We start from the raw sequence: 23,982 nt of genomic DNA on the forward strand, positions 1-23,982 counted from the left end.
ATTATAATACCTCTTTATTATTATTATTATATTTTCCTTTTGTTGTATTTACTTATACGTTATTATTTTCTTACATTAACTAATTTAATATATATGTATTTTAGCACATTTATTTTATTTATATATCATTTACTCTTATTATTATTATTTCATCATCTATTTTATTTATAGTTTTTTTTTAAATAATTTCAAACATTTAGCTTATTTGTTATTTCACTTTCTTATTATTCGTTTGACGCATTTATTTTATCTTCGTTTTTATCGTTATCATTCCCGTTTATGTTTATGTTTATCCTGTTATGGTTATCAATTTTTATTTGTTATGCATTCTTTATTATCTCTTTTCATTACGAATTTAGGTTTTATCCAACCCGATAGTAATTCTTTCACAAAAGTAAATATTCCGTATTTGGTAATCCGAGACAATCGCGCCCTAACTTACTGGGTTTCGATTTTTTTTTCGCGTTTAACCTAAATAACGGCATATTCTTTTAAATCATAATACGAGTGTTAAATAAAATACTTACTCTCTGATATTTGAGGTGTTGTGTCCTAACTCACTGGATATGACATCTTATTACCTCGATATAAGATTTTTTTTGCAAATAAGGCAATGCTTGGTGTTTGGAAATTTCGAGAAAGTAGTGCCCTAACTTATTGGGTTGCCACTTTTCTCGTTGAATTCGAATAACTAAGTACCCTTCTAAGTTTTTTAGGTTTTCTAAATGCAACCCACTATCTTGGAATTTCAAAGCAATATGACCTAACTTATTGGATATAGCGTTTTGCTATTTCGAGATAGGAATTTCAAAAAAGGTTAACTTAATGTCAATACTTTGACGCGAGTGAATCCCAATTTTCAAAGTTAAAATATTTTAAAGAGGACTACATCTCAAAATTTTTTAAATTTCCGGCATTAAAGACATTTGATAATCAATTAGGTACCAATTTTTGGGCGTTACGAGGGTGCTAATCCTTCCTCGTACATAACCCCGTTCTTTTATTTCGTGGACCAAAACTAATGATTTTAAAACAAAATGTTTTAAAGGTGATCCAATCACACCTAAAAAGATTGGTGGCGACTCCCGTTTTCGTTTTTTAAAATTGATTCTCATTTTCCAAAACCCGATTTGAAAATGGTTTCGACAATTATTACAACTACATTTGTATCATTATAGTATTCCTCTATTTGTTTATTCTATTGTTCTACCCATATAGCTATTATATATTATTCCATTTATTATTATACTATACATTAAGTTTAGATATATTTATTCATTGATGTATTGTATTCAAATAAGATAAATACACATCGTTTAAATATTACATCTATTATTATTCAAAACAAATTTTTAAAAATAGGCAATGTTTGGTAGTTGGGAGATTCGAGAAATCGTACCCTAACTTATAGGGTTTCGACCTTCTCGTCAAACTTGAATGACCGAATATCTTGTCAAAATTATAATGCACAAGATTTTAAAATAATAATAATAATAAAATGTAAGCTTACTCTCAAGGATTCGACGTGTCGTGTCCTAACTCACGGGATATGACATTCTATTACTTCGAGATAATAAGGCATTTTATATACATCTTGATTTATTCACGCAATTTTTGGGTAACATTAACATAATATAAAGAGGGATTGTACTTTAAATTCTTTTCGGGTTTTTAACTTCCGACATTAAGACATTAATTAATCAACTAGGTACCAATTTTGGGCGTTACGAGGGTGTTAATCCTTCCTCGTGCGTAACCGACTCCCGAACCCGTTTTCTAAACTTCATAGACCAAAAATTGTTGTTTTAATAAATCAAACATTTTATTAAAACGATCAAATTACGAGGTGATCCAATCACACCTCATAAAAAGGATTGGTGACGACTCCCATTTTTTTCGTTTTTAAAATAAAAAGCCGATTTCAAAAAAATGGTTTCGACATGTAGAGTGAAGAATGAAGGGATTCTTATCCTTAAAAAAAGTTCTTTTAGACTTATAATTTTATGTATATTATAGACTATAAAATGTCAAAAGAAATTATGAAAGCATTTTTGAGCAAATGTGTATAAAGAACATTTTGTGGATTGTAAATTGTAAACAAAAAATCATTTAATTATTCAAAAAGTTATAAACAACATATTCTTAATTAATAAAAAGCACTTTCACCATAAATTTTAAAATTAGGAGGAAGAGTATAAGTTTAATGGATTGGTGACGAAACTTGATTTCCTCCTTTTCTAAAAATAGATTCTGGAGTGGGTCGTCCTTTCAATAATATCTCAATGTTCAAATTAGGACCAACTTGACTTCCATGAGATGTGGCGGAACTTGATTTCCACCTTTTCCAGGGGCAGATGGTGGAGTGGACCCTCCCTTCGGTAACATCCCAATGTTTAAACCAGGACCAACTTGACTTACTTGAGATGGTGGCAGAACTTGATTTATACATTTTCTAGGGGAAGATGGTGGAGTGGGCTCTCCCTTTGGTAATATCCCGAAGTTCAAACCGTGACTAACTTGACGTGGTGGTGGCGGTATATTTATACGTTTTTCAGGGGCAAATAATGGAGTGGGCTCTCCTTCGGTAATATCCCAAAGTTCACAAACCGTGACCAACTTGAAGCGATGATGGTGGCGTATTTATACGTTTTCTAGAGGCAGATGGTGGAGTGGGCTCTCCCTTCGATAATATCCCAAAGCTCAAACCCTGACCAATTTGACGCGGTGGTGGTGGCATATATATACATTTTCTAGGGGCAGATGGTAGAGTGGTCTCTCCCTTCAATAAGATCCCAAAGTTCAAACCGTGACCAACTTGACACGGTGGTGGTGGCGTATTTATATGTTTTTCAGGGGCAGATGGTGGAGTGGACTCTCCCTTCGGTAATATCTCAAAGTTCAAACTGTGACCAACTTGACGCGGTGGTGGTGGTGTATTTATACGTTTTCCGGGGGCAGATGGTGGAGTGGGCTCTCCCTTCGGTAATATCCCAAAGTTCAAACCGTGACCAACTTGACGCTGTTGTGGTGGCGTATTTATACGTTTTTTGAAGGCAGATGGTGGAGTGGGCTCTCCCTTTGGTAATATCCCAAAGTTCAAACCGTGACCAACTTGACGCGGTGGTGGTGGCGTATTTTTACGTTTTCTGAGGGTAGATGGTGGAGTGGGCTCTCCCTTCGATAATATCCCAAAGTTCAAACCGTGACCAACTTGATGCGGTAGTGGTGGCGTATTTATACGTTTTTCGGGGACAGATGGTGGAGTGGGCTCTGCCTTCGGTAATATCCCAAAGTAAACATCGTGACTAACTTGACGCGGTGGTGGTGGCGTATTTATACGTTTTCCGAGGGCACATGGTGGAGTGGGCTCTCCCTTCGGTAATATCCCAAAGTTCAAACCGTGACCAACTTGACGCGGTGGTGGTAGCGTATTTATACGTTTTCCAGGGGCAGATGGTGGAGTGGGCTCTCCCTTCGGTAATATCCCAAAGTTCAAACCGTGACAAACTTGAAGCGGTGGTGGTGACGTATTTATACGTTTTCCAACGGTAGATGGTAGAGTGGGCTCTCCCTTCGGTAATATCCCAAAGTTCAAACCGTGACCAACTTGAAGCAGTGGTGGTGGCATATTTATACGTTTTCTAGGGGCAAATGGTGGAGTGGGCTCTCCCTTCGGTAATATCCCAAAGTTCAAATCGTGACCAACTTGACGCGGTGGTGGTGGCGTATTTATACGTTTTCTAGGGGCAGATGGTGGAGTGGGCTCTCCCTTCGGTAATATCCCAAAGTTCAAACCGTGACCAACTTGAAGCGGTGGCGGTGACGTATTTATACGTTTTCCAGGGGTAGATGGTAGAGTGGGCTCTCCCTTAGGTAATATCCCAAAGTTCAAACCGTGACCAACTTGAAGCGGTGGTGGTGGCGTATTTATATATTTTCTAGGGGCAAATGGTGGAGTGGGCTCTCCCTTCGGTAATATCCCAAAGTTCAAACCCTGACCAACTTGACGCGGTGGTGGTGGCGTATTTATACGTTTTCTAGGGGCAGATGGTGGAGTGGGCTCTCCTTTCAGTAATATCCCAAAGTTCAAACCGTGACCAACTTGACGCGGTGGTGGTGGCGTATTTATACGTTTTCCGGGGGCAGATGGTGGAGTGGGCTCTCCCTTCGGTAATATCCCAAAGTTCAAACCGTGACCAACTTGACGCGGTGGTGGTGGCGTATTTATACGTTTTTCGGGGGAAGATGGTGGAATGGGCTCTCCCTTCGGTAATATCCCAAAGTTCAAACCGTGACCAACTTGACGCGGTAGTGGTGGTGTATTTATACGTTTTTCGGGGGCAGATGGTGGAGTGGGCTCTCCCTTCGGTAATATCCCAAAGTTCAAACCTTGACCAACTTGACGCGGTGGTAGTGGCGTATTTATACGTTTTTCGAGGGTAGATGGTGAAGTGGGCTCTCCCTTCGGTAATATCCCAAAGTTCAAACCGTGACCAACTTGACGCGGTGGTGGTAGTGTATTTATATGTTTTTCGGGGGTAGATGGTAGAGTGGGCTCTCCCTTCGAAAATATCCCAAAGTTCAAATCGTGACCAACTTGACACGGTGGTGGTGGCGTATTTTTACATTTTTCGAGGGTAGATGGTGGAGTGGGCTCTCCCTTCGGTAATATCCCAAAGTTCAAACCGTGACCAACTTGATGCGGTGGTGGTGGCGTATTTATACGTTTTCCAAGGGTAGATGGTGGAGTGGGTTCTCCTTTCGGTAATATCTCAAAGTTCAAACTATGACCAACATTACTCGAATGAGGTAAACGAGGAGCATGGTTTATCCCATTGCCAAACCCCGAAGGAGAAAGAGGGGTGTTCTTGGGTAAAACTTCAAAACTAGGTTGTTGTGTTTGGTAAAGTTTTGCATTGATCGAGGAACTAACAAAGCTTAGAATTAGAATTACAAGCAGATAGGCAGACTTCATGAATTCCTATATTCTTATTTGCTTCAAAAATTAAAATAGTTAAAACTAATTTCTTAATTACCTCTATAATTTGATGACTTCTTTTGTCCTCTTAAATAGGTGTCTTATTGATCTTATATTTGGAAGCAAATCCAATTCAGAATCTCAACATTAATAATATTGCAGCAAATTGTTTTTATTGTAGATTTTCTTTCACTTTTTGAAATGATCAGTTTATAGATAAGTTTGATTTCCTATTTGGGAAACTTTCTCTCTACTAATTATGAAAAAAATCTATGCCTAAATGTTCACAATTAATTATAAACTAGTTACCATTATTCAACTAATTTCAATTAGTCACTAGTGTAGTGATAAACAACTTGTATTATTTAAGTTTTTATTGCAAATTTCGTGTTCGAATTTGGACAATCTCTTCATCCTACACTTAATTTTTTAAAAATCAACTGATGAAACAAAGTCAAATTGAAAATTGAGAACCTAGTTAATTTGACATCATACTGAAGGTATTTATGGGTCGAGTTTAAGTTAAGATTTATGCATGATATTAGCATACTTTATACTTACTCATACTTGGCTCAATTCAAAATATGAGCATAAAATTTTATCCAGTCTTGCCCATATGATTAACCCAAACTCGTTTTAGGCTTGGTATATAATTTTTTTAATTTTTTACAAAAAAAAATGTTATTTCTAATTTTGCATAATATAGTTTTATACAATTTTGTCTTTTAATAAAATTTTAAGTATAGACATCTTAGAATATTTTTCAATGTTTACACTATAGTATTGTATATTATTATAAGATTTAATTTTTATGTTATATAAATTACATAATATAAAAAATAATACAATATAACTAGAAAAAAAGTTAGGTTGAACCTCGGAAATGTTATAGCCTAAGTTTGAATTATATTTTAAATAGGTCTAATTATTTTTATAAACTTGTTTTTAAGCTTAATATTTTTATTTAAATTCTTCCAGATATTAAAAAATATTTTGTTGATATAGTGTACAAGGAAGAGTGAGGAGGAGTAAGTGGTGATGCTAAGAAGGTCGATTCACCTAGGAAGGTGGAGAGCCAAAAATAGACAAGGGGATATGCTGACTGTTAAGAAAGAGGGTGATTAATCAAAGTATAGGCTTAGGCTTAAAAGGTCAATCATTTCTTCATCGTTGGAAGGGTATTTATAGGAGGGATTCTCTTGTCCTATAGTGCAACGTGAGAGGCCATTGTAATGGATAATGGACGTACTGGCATAGTATATGTGAGGTTTGGATGTAGCGGTCCTAAATAGTACGAGATTGTTGTTATTCCCTAGTAGGGAATGGAGTGTGTTCATGCTTGAAAGAGTGTTTGTACCTAAAAAGCGAGTGCCTGATGAGGTAACCTTTTAAGCATGTGGTCTTGTGAAGGAGCGGATGGTTAAGGCCGACTTCGAGAGGAAGCGAGTGGTCAAGACCATCTTCGAGGAGGAACAGGTGATCAAAAGGGCCTAATGATGAAGGGGAGGTCTACTGGTTGATTTCCAAGTCTTATTACATTGACACATGTCTAAGCGCTAGAAGGATATAACAAATTTCGAGTTGGAGTGAATAATCTGTCACTTTAACTACATTACATCCTTTTATCAACCAGTGATTATAGGTTTTTCGTTTTAAGAGGGGAGAGCTATGCCTGAATATAATTCTACACAAGAAAAAATTAACCAATTTAGTTAATTAATGATTTTATTTTGAACCCTATTCAGGTAGAAATCAACTAAAAAGAAAAGCTTAAACGCGATTTCTTTACCACTCCATACGTGACTCATCAATACTAATATTATATTCTTTTTTAACGTTTCACAACTACAAATATAATACAAATACGAATATATATTTGACTAATTACAACATAGAATCTAGAGTTGTCCATGAGCCGGGCCGAGTCAAGTAAAAAAATTAAACATGTTTTCTAGGCTCGAGCCTGGCCCGACCTGAAAAATTGATTTAAAATTTTACCCAAACTCTGCCCTAATAAAAATGCTAAAACTTAAACCCAGCTCACTTGTATTAAATTTTTTTATATAAATATACATTTAAAAAATATAATACATCAAATACACTAGAAAAATTAAAATAAATGTTTCTTAACAAATAATTTTTTTTTAAAATACTTAAATAACACTAAGATAGAAAAATTAATAATAAAACAAGATTTATACAATATCCAAACAATAACAATAAAATAGTAACAATATAATAACGAAATGATAGCAAAACAATAAAAAAACAGCAGCATTTTTTTTTTGTAAATTCAGACCAACCCTGAACCAAAAAAACTTACCATACCCAAGGCCCAACCCGTTTAGAAAAAAGGAGATTTATTTTTTGTTTAAGCCCATTTTCTAATACTATATTTTTGTCAAAACTCTCCCGCTTTTCGAGTGACCAGTACAGCCCAAGAACAAGTCTAATAGAATCCAACCAATATAAAACACAATAGGCAAAACAAAATCCACAATTAATATATGCAAATAATGAATTAAGATCCACACATTATAATTATAGATAATATAACTCAAACCCGAGCATTGTTGGAAACCTCAACTTTTATTACTATACCAAGGACTCATTCACACTAACATTACATTGTGTAAAGAAAAGTATTGTTTAATTAAATGAAAATTGAAAGATATTTCAAAGTATTAACTGTAAAACTTTCTTTTAAGAATGGTGGAATTAAAGGTACAGAAATAAAAATTAAAGACAATGAGCTCACATATAAAAAAAGAAAGAAAAAAAAAACATAAAAGGTATATATATTTTGCTGAGTAAAAGGGATTTTTTTCTTTCTTTTTAGTACTTGTGTTTTTTCAACCTTTATAAATAAGGTCCCTTCTCAATCTTCTTGTGATCCTTCAGGCGAATCATCACCTTCATCATCACTATGTTTCCTTGATTTCTGTCGATTCCTTTTCATCGATGCTTTTTTACTGCTGCTGCTCCTATGGCGTGAAGAACCACTTTCTTTCATTTTGCTACTCTTTCGACTCATTGATGTCAATTTCTTGCTGCTTTTATGTCCTAAGGATGACCCTTTTTGTCCACTTTCATCACCGGATGAACCCTCGGATACGCCGCTGCCGCTTTGTTGGCTCGACGAAGCTGCTGATTTCCCATCGTCGCTTTCGTATTCTTCGTCTGATGAAGTTTTGTTCGATTTTTTACGGTTCAATGAATGTGATTTTCTGCTATCATTGTCTATTGAAAACAATGACCTTCCACTACTCTTTTGGCTAAGTGTACGATCTCCATTTCGACTTTTTTGTTGCGTTAAACCTCTATCGGCACTGCTGCTTCGTGCGGAAGAACCGCCATCATCTTCGTCTTCAGATCCCTCTTCGGCGATGGAAGGTGTGACGTTGCTGTCGGCTGCCTTCGTCTTCCCTGCGGCATCGGCACCGTCTAAGAAGTTGAGCTTGGTGGAGATGCAGTTTAATTTGGAAGAAATGGAAGCGGGAAGAGTGGCCGGAATATTGTTTTCTTCGGTGGCGATGGATAGGAAACTTAAGACGGAGGCTAAATCACTGATTAATGGCCTAGCAGCAGCTTCTTCTTGGACACACATGGCTGCTATTGCTACTGCTTGATTTAATCCTCTTTCTGGGAATCGTTTCTCGAGTAATGGATCTGCCATTTGTGAGAAATGTTTTGGCTCTTTGAATATTGGTTGCGCCTAAATTCGAAAATTCCATTCAATCAATTTAATTAATAAATAAAAATTAACAATTTAATTATTAAAAAATTCTAAATTTAAGTGTCAAATCTTAAATAACTTAGATTGATAAATATCTCCGACTCAAAATCACAACTTGGCTTCGAGTGTCAAAATTTAAATGACCTAATTAACAAATAGTCGAATCCAAAATAAACTGAATCTAAAATAATTTGAATAAAAATCTTCAGACTTAAAGCTGAAAAAACAAGAACATTTAAAAGCCAAATTGACCTACTCCAACTCGCGTAGTTGATAAATCTAGTAAATTGTAAAATGGCTTGAGCCATACATAAAACAATTTGAATTTGAAATTACTTAGATTTAAAATAATCTCAACCAAATGATTGATCAAAATCTAAAATTATTTATATAAGTAACCTAAAATGACATGAAATAACCGAATAAGCAAACTTAAATAGCTAAAATTTGAAATGACTCAAACCCAAAATAAGCTGAACTTAAAATTTTTTGAATTTAAAATTGACCCAAACCCTAAATAACATGTACTAGTAATCTAAGATAACATCGACCTAAGTGATAAACTCAAATAACAAAACCTGAAATGACTAGAAACCAAAATAAATCAAACCCTAAACCACTTGAAATTGAAATTAACTCGAACTAAAAATGATTTCTAACATCTGAAAATTTTAAAACCCAAATTAATCTGCAACTCAACGTGCCAAATTCAAAAAGAAACAAGCAAATCCTTAGCTAGGTACTTACCCAAGCAACTAAGTCTTGCTGGTCCTCAGGCATGGAAGGATCAATAGGTTTTCTTCCACTGATAAGCTCAAGAAGGATAACTCCGAAACTATAGACATCGGTCATTAACGTGGCGGTACCCGATTTCGTATATTCTGGAGCATTGTATCCATGGTTATCCATCATCCTCGATTGCATCGGCATCTTGCTATCGGCCGAAGACCCGAGCTTGTCCAGCCCAACGTTGGAGAGTTTAGGGTTGAAGTTATCATCCAACAAAACTTTAGAGGACTTGAGGTCACGGTATATTATAGGAGGTTTAGTCTTTTCATGCAAATATTGTAGACCTTGTGCTGCTCCATATGCTATTTTCATTCGGGTTACCCAATCTAATGCCTGCCCTCCAGGTTTAATATCTACATTTTAGTTCCAATTACACAAATGTTAATTACAACAAAAAGATACGAAAAAAAAAAGTTAATTCCGCTTTAAAAACATCTATATTGTATCAATTAAGTCTTTTCAATAATCTATACATTAGATTCATCCTTAGATGTCTACTAAAATTGTCTACTAAAATTCAAGGGCATAGTTGGGGGCAATTAGGGCCTTTGCCCCTCTTGGCTAAAGGGGAAATTTCTTTTAATCCTCTCTAAAAATATTCAAACAATCAATTTAAGTTTTTTTAGCCTTTAATTAAATGAAAATTTTATAATTTTATCTCAACTCTCTAGATTTAATTCCTATTTTCATTCTGGTTTAAATTTGACATGCAGTATATTTAAAATATGTGAGGTCAAATTCTACTATACCCTTGTCTAGTTTACAATTTTATCCAAATATTTTCAAAAATATTCTACATTCAATCCGAACTGATATTTAACATCTAAACTACTAACTAAGTTTATGGAAGGACATCGTTAATACCATAACAATACTTGGATCACTTATTCGGAACATTTTAAACTTAGGATCAAATGAAAGTCTAGACGATAATTCAATGAATATTTAGTGCAATTAACCCGAAAATGTTTTAGCATGAAAATGGAAGAGGAACCCCAAAAGTTCAATATGTACATACCATGAAGATGTTCTTGTACTGAACCCCCTGACATGTATTCATAAACCAAAAGCCTTTGGTCTCCATCAGCACAATACCCAATGACACTAACCAGATTTGGATGCTGTAAGAGACTGAGTTGCCCAACTTCAACAAAGAACTCATTGCTCCCTTCCATTGCATTCCTATCAAGTTGTTTCACAGCAACCTCCTATATGTCCAAAATTTCCAATCAATTAAAAAAAAAAAAAAAGATCTTTAGCAGCAAACGAGACGGTGTTTTACGTCTGCATGTATCTGATACATATTCAAACATGATATGATATAATATGATAAAATAAACACATAAAGAGAGGACCTGGCCGGTAGCCTGAATAGTTCCCTTGTAAACTTTGCCGAGACCGCCTTCACCCAATAGACATTCTTGCCGGAAATTCTTGGTGGCAGAGGCTAGCTCACGGAAGTTGAATGCTTTAATGGAGCTATTGTTGTCATACTCAGCTGGGGTACTAGGTGCCTCCTTATTTTCTGTCTCAGCTGTATGAGTCATTGAATTAGTTTATAATTTTACGGTTTTTACGAAGATTAAATCGTAATTTCTTCATTTTAAGATTTAAATACAATTTTATCACATATTAACTTATAATCTATAAATTTTTACAAAATTTCCATCTTAAAGGGTTAAGCCCTCTACCTACCCCGTCAACTCCCCTACGGGGATGACTATGTCCAGGAACAAAGCGTAGCAAGTGCTTTGGCTTCATGAGTTAAATGGTAGAATTCTATTTTTACTCCCTATTAAAATTCAATAATTCAATTTAATCCTTTTTTAAAAGTAAACAATTTTAATTTAAATCATTTTTTAATATTAATTTCATTATAGATTTTTATAATATGCACTCGAACTCATGTCCTTCTATACTAATAATAATGTCAATATCAATCAAATTAAAACTCAATCAGCTTAGTTTAAATCATTTTAACCCTTCAAATCCTTTTAAATTTTATCTCAACATCCAACACAAATTTTCTTACTTCACCTCTAACCGCCTCATTACTTTAATATTCAAATTTTTTTATTTGCCTTACTAGCTTTAGGTTAAGTTTTTTTTTAGCTTCTTTTCGATCAAATCAATATTCATACAATCACCTTTAAAAGGTAATATCTAAAAAGAGGGCATACCGGTTACAGTTGGTTGAGGGGGCTGGTCAATGTTAACGTCGACATGCTCCCTTCTGCTACTACCTTCCTTCTTACTTTTTTGCGACGAGAAACATGGGAAGCAATTCATCTTATTATACCTTTAGCGAAAGAGCAGGGAAACGCGAGTTCGGTACGTCGAGAAAAATAAAAAACTATAATTGCATCCAAACTAGCTTATAGATATATCGATGAATCAAATTAAATTAAATCAAATCAAATCAATCAATGAATCGAAATTCCTAATTGAAGAGAATAAAATCGAACCTGCCGGGGACATGAAGGGGTAGGGTGGGGTGGGTAGCCTTCAACTAATTGAAGGACCCCTATTGGGAGCAGGGGGTTTTGCAACCAGGGAAAACAACAAAAGATCATGAGAACCCATGGTTTCGGAAAATAACCAAATTATAAAAAAAACCAAAAAAGGCAGAAACAAAATATTGTAGGTATTTTCCTCAAAGTTCTCGGAGAAAATTGGGGAGAATTGAGTGGTTCATTTTCTTTGAAATATATATTCAGATTCACAATTTCTGTTTTCTTTTTTAAAGCGTTTTAGGGCAATGGACCAAAATTTTTCTCTTGTAAATCCAGCTTATTGGATTGTTATTTTTTTTATTCATTCGTTGAACCTTTCTATAACCATCTTTCTTTTGTAGAAAATTACAATTAAAACAGCTTTTTAACTTAGATTGGGAAGCCAGCTGAGTCTTCGCTTGATTGGTATGGATATTGTCGCCGATACAGGAGGATGTTGGTTCAAGTACGCTGAAGTGCATTATCCTCCTATTTATGGGTTGAGAAGTGATTATGGGTAGTTTTAGGTATTATGTCAAAAAGAGCAGATATGATCAAAACTTATAATGAGATTAACCATCGTTGTCAATGAAGGAAGATGTGAGTTTGAATGCGCTGAAACACATTATCTTCTTATTTATGGGTTGGGAAGGGGCTATGGGTAGTTCTAGGCATTGTGTCAAAAAGAGTAGATATAATCAGAACTTATAATGAGATTGTTCAAAAAAATTATATTAAGAGAAATTTTCTTAATATATAATTTATGGAATAATAAAAATTTTAGTTTAATGTTTGCATCTTTTATCAATTTGACCCTTATTTTTTTTAAGTTAAATTTAGCAGTCTAAAAAGAGTCGGATTTGACCATCAACCTTTCAAAAAGAGTTGAATTATTATATATTTTACGAAAATACGGACTAAAATGTTAATTTTTAACATGGTAGCCCTCATGACAACTCACGCATATTTCATTCTAGTTTTTTAAATATTTTTATGATTTTTTAATTTTTTAATTTTTTTATAATTTTTAAATTATTTGTTGACGTGGCATATAAAACAAATAATGTTATATCAGCATGAAGTGCACATGGATTGCCATACAAGTTACCACACCAAAATCGTTAAAAGAATAATATTTTAGTCAATATTTCTTTTTAAAAAAAAAGCGATTTGATTCTTTTTGAAATGATAATGGATAAACTTAACTAAAAAATAATAATAAGAATAAAATCGGCAATAGGTGTGAATGTTTAGGACTAAATTTATCATTATATCTTAATTTATTTCTTTGATACATTTTATAAATATATTAATTTTTTAATTTTTTGAGATTTAATTTTAATAACAAAAAGAAAATTTTGTAATTTCAATCGTTTTTGTTTTAAGACCTTGGATAATAGATTTATATATTATGAGCTCATAGACATATAAACCTCATAAGGTGAATATATAAAATTAACCATGATAGGTTTTTTTTTCTCTCAAAACTAGGGTATCTACTATCAGTAGTAGTGATTAATCCACTTGTCGCGAGTAGGGACGAAGCCAGAAAATTTTTTTAAGAGGTCGAAATTAAATTTTAATTTTTATGATAGTAAAAATGTAATTTCACCATTTTAATAGCCTATATCTTTATCATTTTTAAAGGATTAAATCAATTTTTTATCATTTTTAGAAATTCAAAGTACAATTTACTTTTACTAATTTAAAATTTTAAAAATTTTAAAAGACTTAAATGAAAATTTTTTTATTTTAGTGGGAGCGGGACCCCTGCTAACCCTCAACTATGCCCTTAATTGTGAGTGCTCTAAAAAAAATAATTGGTAATGAAATATGCTCTATTCACGTGGATAGAGAGCAAACCTCGATCTTATATTTCATCCAACCTCTTTTATCTCAACAAATTATGCTTCCAACTTTAAACATTCTTCTATCTCATAAAACCAACAAACGTTATCACTTATTCTGATAACCTTCAAGCTAAATATTAATAAAAAAAAATCAACTAGTTCCGAACCTAAAATTCTTAATAATAAAACATTAATATTTATTGAGTTTTAGCTTAGTTGGCATTATGACAATTGCAAGATTCTGGTTGTCGGAATGGCGGGATGCAAGATTCTCAGTCTCTTCGTGGTCTTCCATGTTTTCCTCAGCGGGGAGTCTCCTTTGTCTTTTGTCTCTTTTGCTCCGATTAAGTCCCTAGTGCTTTCCGTGGAGCATCTCCACTGCTTGACCTTCGATGGCTTGTGATGGATGCTGATTGTTGTCGTTGTTCTCATTGGCCGTGTCCCCTCCTCAATCGATGGTTTCGGTAAACTCCACGGTGGCGCTGTTGCTTTTTTTCTGGCTTTGACACTTTGTTGCTAACAGGCTTGCAGGCAGTGGGTATGACAGCCATGGTCTCTTCCCCTCTTTAGACCTAATTTGGGCCCTTGTTTTTCTTATTTTGGGCTTTTTGGCCTGGTTTGAGCCCTTGTTTGTATATTTCTGGGCTTGATTTGGGCCATGCATGTACTCTGCTTCGATGAAATATTCGAACCCAACCATGTTCAAAGTGTTGCAACAAAATCAAAATCTTCATTATACCTTACTTTTTGGGACTTTTGTAATAAAAGGATTTCCACCTTTGTTTCTTGTAGCATCTAACAAATGTTCTATCAGATTCATCATTTTTTATTAGGTGATGAGAAGCCGATTGAATTGAGTAAAAAATTTCGAATTAACGAGTCTTATTTTATCACTTTAATTTGATTTGAATTTTTTTTGAATCAAGCAGTATGAAATAAAATTCAAGCCGAGTCGAATCGAGCTATTAAAAAAATTAAACATGTCAAATTAAAATATTGTAATAAGCTTAAATCGTTAATTAACTTATTTGGGTCCCATAATTATTATTTTATAAAATTTTAAAATTTTTATTTATATATTCTTTAGATTTTTTTAAAATTTTTATATTCTTTTTAAAATAATATATTTTTAAAATTTTTATAAAATTTTTGAATTTTAAAAATTATTTTGATTATTTTGTAATTTTTGTTGAGAGTGTGGTTAATTTGTTCAATTTCAAAATTGATAAAGACCAAAGGGGTATTTACACTAATTTGTTATTCAAGTTATTCGAACTGTAAAATTCAACTCGACTCGAACTCAAAACTTAAATTACTTATTTAAGTTGACTTAAAAAAAATCAAATAACTTAATTCGATTAACTCGAAATTTAATTTTTTTTTTAAATCGAATCAAGTTTTGCTCACCCTTACTTAAAATGTCAACAAGTTGAATATCTATAATGTTGTAAATTTTGAATTCAAATTCAAAATATGCTTTAAAACATATTCTGTTTGTTGTTCGTATTAAATTCAAGTATTATTATTCAAATCAAAATCTATTCAATTGAATTATTTATTGGATACATGAATCTACTAAATATTCAAATTCAGGAAGCTCAAAAAAATTTTAAAATAAAACACATTCAAATAATGAATATTTAAATTTGAATCTATTAGCCAATTAAGTAAGACGAAATTGGCATAGATATTATGTTGAAGCGCATTATTCACTTATATATGAATTGGGAATGGGCTATAACTAGTTGGAATCTACCCAATCTATTACCATCTCTATTTGGCAACCTTTTCTCTCTTAACCCTGTATAAATGTAAAGATAATCGATTAAAGATGTAGATAAAAATAAATATAATTTATTATGAAATATTTTAAAATTTAAAATTAAATTAATTCAAAATAATTAAATGTTCAGCCTTTGAGAGAGGCATAGCAAAAGGTGGCAGAGAAGGCCTTCTCTTAGGTTAGTTTACCATTATTTTTTAAAAAAGTTTTCGAGATAAAAAGCACTTTTCACAAAAGTTAAAATTTTTTATTTATATTTTTGTTAAAAAAAAGTGTTTTTACAAAGTTTTTTTTTTCAAAAGTATCATATTTAACAATTTTTTTTATCTCAAACAGTGTTTTTTGTCTTAAAAGTGTTTCTTAAAAGTAATACTAAATTAGTCCTTAGTTATAGGGGAAACTTTTTCATAGCCCCTACCAAATTTTAAAAAAAAATTATTTTTCTTTTGATTAAATGGAAAAAATTATAAATTGAATTTTTTTGAAAAATTAGTAATTTAATATGAGGATTTTTATATAAGATTTTTAGTTTTTATCCTCCAAATTTTATAATTTTATCTCTATCTTTTTATACAAAATTTTTTACTTCACCCCTCTTTGAGGTTTGTTTAAAACTTTATATTTGTGTAAAAATATATAAAATATTTTGACAAAATAAATTTTTTTTCTAAAAAATTATATAATATTCTCAATAAAAATCCTTACTTGCTATGTAAAGTACATGAAAGTTTAGATCACATTGAATGTTCATTTTGTTGTATTCAATATGTTAGTCAAAAAAGTCGTTTTATTATTTATTTAAAATTATATTAAATAATAGTTTCTATTAATATTTATATACCTTTTTATAAACTTATATAAAAAATTTAGTAATTAAATAATAGTCCAACCATGTCTGGATTAAATTGATAATATATTGAATTTAGAATGAAATTATTGTAAGATTTCATTAATTATGGGTTGTAAGAGGGTCAAAGGAGAATTCGACTAACATGAATTGGGTTTAATTGTGATAAATGTGTAAGTTTCGATTTTAAGGACTAAATTGAATAAAAGGTAAAAATTTAGAGTATTAACGTAAAATATTTTTAAAGAGTCAAATACATGTATTTAGATATTTTAAGGTATTTAAAATGGTTAATTGAGTTAAATTATTATGTAGATCAAGAAATGAATCAACAGATCGATAATTGCGGAAAAGGGAAAGTCGTCGAGTGGTCCTCAGTGTGGTGTTTATTGCTATTTTGGTTAGGTAAGTTCGTATTAGGTTATTTCTATTTAATAACTTTTTGGAATTAAATTATGTATGTGTATAAATGTATAAGTGTTGGTATGCTTTATTGACGTAAGAATTGATATGGAATTAAGGGACTGAGTTGCAAAATATATAAATTTTACATGTTAGAAATGAATTATGTCATTACAAGGTATGCAAATGTTCAATGTTGAATATGGTGTTATGTTATAAAGATAAAAAGATTATGGGAAAAGAGTTAAAGCGCATGTGAGCTTAGTGAATGATTAGGATACAAAAGACATGTCATTAGGGTTTATCAGGCACTATGTGCAGGTGATTCCAATTATCAGGTAATTTTTACCGGTGCTACAATTATCAGGCAATTTGTGTCGGTGTTATATTTATTGCGTATTATATACTGGTGGTGGATACCATATCGATGGCTAAAATCTAGCATTTGTTGCAGATTCTCTACAGTTTGTGTGAACAGCATTGAATAATGGTTAATGTCCCAATTGACAGCTTGTGTGAGCATAATTTCCCCGTGTATCCAAAGTTAATTTACTAAAGTCTCCAAGCAAAACAAGTTAATGAATTGAAAGGAAATGGATTATTGTGGCATGGAATATTATTCATTGATTGAATGTGAATTGGTAAGTGTAATATGTTATTTAAATGTTTTGATGCTAATAAGTGTTCATGACTAACCACTTGGTATGGTAGGAAACATGAAACATGGCCAGAAAATACTAGGTTGTGTGTTTATCGAAACATGAAACATGGCTAGAAATACTAGGTTGTGTGTTTATCTCAATTAGTATTTTTATAAATGACAGGTATGTCATGTTTAAATTATATGAACTTATTAAGCTTTAAGTAAACTTAACTCATTTTGTTTTCTTCCTTGTAGATTGCTAGATTCGTGCTGTCAATTAGATCGTCTTTGGAGATCACACTATTTATCAACTCTTTTGATAGTTATTTACTCATTTTGGCCCAATTATAAGTGACAAGTAAATAGGTTTATGACATTATATATGTATAAGTACTTTGGTTAAGTTTTGTGCCATCTTGATTTTGAATTATGTATTTGGATGTAAACTTTAAAGGTTGTTTTGGTTGGTCGTGGTGTTTGATAGTAAAAGCATGATATGATGCCTATAATGTATCTTACTTGATGAATGTGTCATTTGTGAAGTTATGTTTGTTTTGGTGAATGAATAGACATGAAATGTAGGTATGTTTATACATGAATGATTGATGATTAATGCTTGAATTATGGTGCCAAATGTAGCATATGGGTTAGGCACTTGGGTTGAATGATTTATTTTGTGTTTTGGTATGTTTTTGGTGTTTTTTAACAGGTTGGTCAAGGGTTCATTGTATAACTTGAGACTTAAGTGAACCTAGGTTGTGTTTTCTTATTTTGGAAGGCATTTTAGGCATACACGGATGTATGTCATACACCGGTGCAGGGCACAACCATGTGATCTATTGAATTTAGGTGCAGGTTGATCCACATGGTCATAGTCTGTTACACGGCCTGGCAACACAGCCATGTGACTCTGGGTTACATGGCATCAATTTGTTATACGATTTGGGGACACAACTGTGTGATAGCACCACACGGCCTCAGCCTTGTCACATGGCCGTGTGATTCCTATTTTTACTTTTTACCTATCTTTTCGTAAAAGTTTCAAATTAGTCCATATTTGATTTCGATTTGGTTTAAGAGCTTTGTAAGCTCGATTAAGGCTCAATTTAGGTTGTAAATCACAGTATAATGATGTTTTTGAATGCTTGATGTTTTAACTTCTTTTAATTGGAAATTAAAGATGATAAATGTTAACTGTCGTAATACTCTATAACTCAGGTCCGATGGTTGGACTGGGTATAGGGTGTTACACAATAATACTACTATCAAAGCCTTTTTTTTCCTTGATAAAAATATTATTATCAAAGTTAATCTTATACTTTTGGAGCCAAATACTTTATTAAAAGAAGGGAAATTATTTAGTACACTACCAATGAAGTTTTTAGACTTCACAAGCAAAGTCGAAGGTTGACAAGTGTTCCATAGGGGTATGGTAAAATATTTAAAAAAAGAGACATGTCAAAATTTCAAAATTACTTGTGAAATAAAACAAGTACATTACCAATGTACCAGAAACTAACCCCTAAAAAGAAGTTAGATAGAAAAAAAGTAAATAAATTTTAATATTGAAAAATTTAATATCTAGGGATAAAGCAGCATTTAGTCCTTAAGCTTGACATTTTTTAAAATTGGTCCTTAAACTATTTTACTCTTTAATTCCTAAACTTGACAAATTTCCCCAAATTTTAACATTCTAATATTGTGTCACATCATTACCTAAAAATTATCATTTTTATATAAAAAAATCCATGTGATGATGTGACACAATCTTAAATTTTCACATCATCACATGGACCAAAATCGGGAAAATTTACCACGTTCAAAACTAATATGAACAAAAAAATTTTAGGGGCTAAATTGAAAATTTAACAAATTTAAGGATTAATTGTTGCCTTATCCCATATTTTTGTAAAAAAATCCTTTTAAAGTAGAACAAAGCATGGCCACTTGCTTCCCAACAAACAATTCACTAATTTTTTTTCTTTGGTTAATATATGCCTATAGTCTTTGTACTTTTCAAAAATTAAGTATTTAGTCCTTATTCTTATATTTTCAAGAATTTAATCTTTTTACTTTTCAAATTTTAAAATTTAAGTTCAACTGTTAATATTATTATTATTATTTATTAAATTCAAGTTCATTACAATATTTTTTAATTATATGACTACCAAAAGAGTTCTTTTTTTTATTTCAAAATGCCACAAGAACCAATTTAACAAAAAAAATTAATAAGATTAACAGTTAGACTTGAAATCTGAAATTTGAAAAGGAGAGGAATTAAATTTCTAAAAACATAAGGACTAAATTCCCATTTTTCAAAAAGTACAAGGGCTACAGGCACATTTTAACCTTTTTCTTTTCTTCTCTCAAATCTCATTCACGGTATCCCGCAAATCACCCGATTAAATCCAAAAGAACAAATAAATAATTTTTTTCCAAAATTCGTGCTTTGTGAGCCACTAATTCAGTCAGCGTTTTGTGAGAGATCACCGCAATGGCCTTTTGTTTCATTATCTTTGTTTCAATCCCTCCTTATCTTCCGCCTCTTTTCCCTCTTATAAGTCTTCCCCCTCACCATTTTCTTTTGGTTTCTAGAAAAAAAAAACCCAGATTTTGCTTTGATTTCTGAAGTGAATTAAGCACAAAAAAAATGATGATGAAAACCCTTTTTGACTCTTTTTAATATTGTATATTGAATTATTATCGGTTTTACAGAAAACCCGATATGTTCTTATAGAACAGTTTGTTGTAATTGAAAAACAAAAAGTGAAGAGAAAAAAAAATCAATTTTGGATTGAATAAGTCAAAACCCAGTTCAGGTAATTGAAAATTAGAAGTACCCTTTATTCCAGAAAGATTAATAATCCATCACTAAATGATGAATTTTCATTTTTCTTTTCTTTTACAGCTTTCTCGGTAAACAAACATGGCATCGGTGTTTTTATACCATGTAGTGGGTGATCTAACGGTGGGGAAGCCAGAATTGGAAGAATTTTATGAGACAGAAACGATTGGATCAGCTATAAGAGCAATAAGAGAGTCAACAGAGTGTGGGATAACAGTTTGGAAAAGAAAAACTCATATGGGAATGGCGGAAAACAATGATACGAGACAACAAAGATTTGTGGGTATTTTAACTTCACTTGATGTTGTGTCTTTTTTAGCTAAACCTCAATGTTTGGAAGACCAGGACAAAGCTATGAAAACACTTGTGTCTGATGTTGTTGTCCCTGACAATGCTCTCTTGAAGATTGTTGATCCTGGTATTAGGTTAGCTCATTGCCCCTTCTATGTATATTTGATCTATTTGCTCAAGCGTGTGTAGTTTCAAATTATTGTAGACATGCTTGTTATGCTTTGTTTATTAATGTTGTGATGATAATGGATTGATTGTTATGCTTGGGACTGAAATTTTATTAAAAGGAGTTTACTTTTTGATTTAACATACTGACTCCTAATACAGAGACATGCATGATACTTTTACCTGTCAAATACTTTTCTTGCTGTTGACTTATATGCACTTGTAGGAGAAAGATTTTACGATATTGATCTCTTTTGTCCGGTTTACCTATGATGCAGAGTTGATGAATCTTGTTTAGGATCATTTTGGTAGCTAGTTTAAGGTTTTGAGCAGTTGTGTTGAATATCGGTAGTAAGGACATATTTCTAGTTTTATTGCAGGCCAGCGGTGTTCTCTAATGGCATTGCTAACTCTTTTGTTGTTGGTCTAGATTGATAGATGCATTGGAGATGATGAAACAAGGTGTGAGGCGACTTCTTGTTCTGAAGAGCACGGTATGGAAAGGAATGAGCAAGAGATTCTCGATCCTTTATAATGGCAAGTGGCTCAAGAATGTGGACAACAGTAGTTGCAATAACCTCAGTATTAATGTCAGTGCCCCTTCATCTGCTGCGTCTTCTGCTTCCTCTTCCTCATCATCCACCCCACCCTTCATGCGCAACAAGTTTTGCTGTTTGTCGAGAGAAGACATAATCCGTTACCTCATCGGTTGCCTCGGTGCTCTAGCGCCACTCCCCCTGTCTTCGATCTCCTCACTTGGAGCTATTAACCACAACTATAGCTCCATTGACGCTTCCCTCCCAGCTGCCGAAGCAACGCAAAAAAATCCGGGTGATCCCAGCGCGTTTGCCATTATGGAGAGCACACCAGATGGTCGGCATAGAATTTTAGGAGAAATCTCAGTCTCTAAACTATGGAAATGTGATTATATAGCCGCAGCATGGGCTTTAGCCAACCTTTCTGCCGGACAATTCATTATGGGGATCGAGGATAATGTGAGTTCAAGATGGCTCGCCGATTTCAATAATAATTCCCTAGACAATGGTGTTGAATCAACAAGGCCAAGGAAAATCAGTAGTATGAGCAGTGGGTACAGTCCAGTGTCCCCAACTTTCGGAGTCGGTCGGGGCACGTATAGGGGCAGAAGTGCACCCTTGACATGTAAAACCACAAGTTCGTTGGCCGCGGTTATGGCTCAAATGCTATCTCATAGAGCAACCCATGTTTGGGTGACTGAAGGTGAAGATGATGATGATGTTTTAGTAGGGGTGGTGGGTTATGCCGACATTTTGGTTGCGGTCACCTCCAAACCACCTAGTCTCTCCGCTCTCACACCTCGATCTATCGTAGAGCTTCGCCTGGAAAATCATCATTGAATTCCCAAACTCTACCTCTTTTTACCATTTTCCTTTTTTATTCTATTTTATTTATTTATTTTAGTTCCATTGCTGTTCCTGACTTTAGCACCCATGTTTGCCTTCTTATGCAGCACATTTTGCTTTATGAGGTTTAAGAGAGTTATCTGTATTTTTCTAGTTCTATAGTGCCATTTTCTTAAAGAAAAGATGTCCATAAAGTATATCATATCTAAGGTTTTCAAAATTAGACGGGTGGTCAAATTGATTAAGTCATCGATCTGGTTTAATGAGTTCAATTGGTACATTTGAATTGATTAAATAAATTATTAAAATAAAATAAAAAAAATCTAATTCAACCGATTGATCAAACCGGTTTTTAGATTAATTCAACTAGTCTAATATCTTTTTACATATTGATATTCTAGTTGGTTTTCAGTCCAATTCAAACAGTCATGATTATTACCGAGGAAAAAAAATCAAGAAATAGAAAACTGATTCAAATTGATTATGTTAGAATGGTTTTGGTTCATAAGTTAAAAAATCGAGATTATTCAAACTAAATTAAAATTTATTTTCTTAATTCAAAAATTAATTTATAAAAAAAAATTAATGAAAATTACTTTGAAACTTCCTAAATAATTTCAAAAAGCTATAAAACAAGACTATTTTAATAAAATAAAATCTCAAAACCCAAAATTAGTATGGAAAAATCGGACCCGAAATAATTCGAACCGAATTTTGCCCTAATTACAACGTCAAATAATATAATAGTTCATTGTTTTAACTCCACAAAAGCTTTTAAAGAAATTATCTTATATGCCGTAGAGATTGTCCAACACTCGAACTTGAAACTAGTATTAATTGAAGACTCAAACAAATCAATAAATAATGACAACACAAATAAAATTAATAAACCTACAGATAGTTAGACCTACCTATTTAATTAAGTAAATTTGATAGCATCTTATAAATAATTACCACCACACATTTATTTAAACTAATTTCTAATGTCACATGTGATATTACTCATTTAATATTTAATTAATTTTTAAATGTTATATTTTTAATTACATTAATTAGCATAGAATAATATTTCTCATTTTAATTCTTGAATATAATTAAAATATATTAAATTTTTTAATACAAATATTATAATAGAAAATTTTAAATAATAATTAAATTATTTTAAACATATTTAACATAAAAATAGTTTTACTTTATGTAATTAACACAAAGTAATATTATTCTAAATAATAATTAATTAACATAATTAAGTGATAATTAAGATACTTAGAATTCTATTCAATTAATAACTCTATTTTACATCAATAAAATTAGCACATTCTTTTTAAAAATAAAATTAGCACAATTTTTGTTTACATAAAAAAAATTTTAAAGTAATAATTATAATTATAATAACTTTTTTTCTATGCTTAAAGTTCTATTCAAGTAATAACTTTATTTTAAAATTACCACCACTTTTTTAATTAATAATTGTAATTTAAATTGTAATTTTTTTAATTTGTAATTATCACGACTTCTATTAAATTATAATTATTTAAAATGTATAATTATCACTTCTATTTTATTTTAACTTTAAATATTATAATTAATTTTAAATTATGAAATTAATAATATGATGAAAAAAAAAGGGTATTCTCATCAGTTTAAAAAAAATTCCAAACTCGTTCTTTTATATATATTATACATTAAGATTGAGCTGAAAATTAAAAAAAAAAAAGTCAAACAACATGCAATGTAGTATAATAGTACCGATAGAGAAACCCAACTCTTGATTTAGTA

The 23,982-nt window shown here is 32.1% G+C and overlaps 3 protein-coding genes across 4 annotated transcripts; 1 reads left to right on the forward strand and 2 right to left on the reverse strand.

The window, feature by feature from the left end:
• Positions 1-2,599: 2,599 nt before the first annotated feature.
• On the reverse strand, positions 2,600-4,975 carry LOC107944121 (nascent polypeptide-associated complex subunit alpha, muscle-specific form-like). The gene has a single exon (XM_016877947.2). It carries the CDS (start codon positions 4,973-4,975, stop codon positions 2,600-2,602), a length of 2,376 nt encoding a protein of 791 aa, XP_016733436.2.
• A 2,677-nt stretch (positions 4,976-7,652) lies between these two features.
• LOC107944120 (probable serine/threonine-protein kinase PBL7) lies at positions 7,653-12,121 on the reverse strand. 2 transcript variants are annotated; one of them, XM_016877946.2, is made up of 6 exons: positions 11,969-12,121; positions 11,684-11,802; positions 10,859-11,037; positions 10,522-10,711; positions 9,462-9,856; positions 7,653-8,693 (listed from the first exon to the last, which is right to left on the reverse strand). In XM_016877946.2, exons 2-6 carry the CDS (start codon positions 11,790-11,792, stop codon positions 7,857-7,859), a joined length of 1,710 nt encoding a protein of 569 aa, XP_016733435.1. In that variant the 5' UTR covers positions 11,793-11,802; positions 11,969-12,121; the 3' UTR covers positions 7,653-7,856. The 2 variants fall into 2 exon arrangements, with proteins under 2 accessions (XP_016733435.1, XP_016733434.1); XM_016877945.2 differs by having other exon boundaries at positions 11,684-12,059.
• A 7,850-nt stretch (positions 12,122-19,971) lies between these two features.
• Positions 19,972-22,324, forward strand: LOC107944119 (CBS domain-containing protein CBSX6). Its single transcript, XM_016877944.2, has 3 exons — positions 19,972-20,339; positions 20,429-20,790; positions 21,252-22,324. The coding sequence occupies exons 2-3, from the start codon at positions 20,447-20,449 to the stop codon at positions 22,195-22,197; spliced, it is 1,290 nt and encodes a 429-aa protein (XP_016733433.1). The 5' UTR covers positions 19,972-20,339; positions 20,429-20,446; the 3' UTR covers positions 22,198-22,324.
• Positions 22,325-23,982: the final 1,658 nt, after the last annotated feature.

The sequence above is a fragment of the Gossypium hirsutum genome, chromosome A11 (assembly GCF_007990345.1).
Source record: "Gossypium hirsutum isolate 1008001.06 chromosome A11, Gossypium_hirsutum_v2.1, whole genome shotgun sequence".
Taxonomy (NCBI): Eukaryota; Viridiplantae; Streptophyta; class Magnoliopsida; order Malvales; family Malvaceae; genus Gossypium; species Gossypium hirsutum.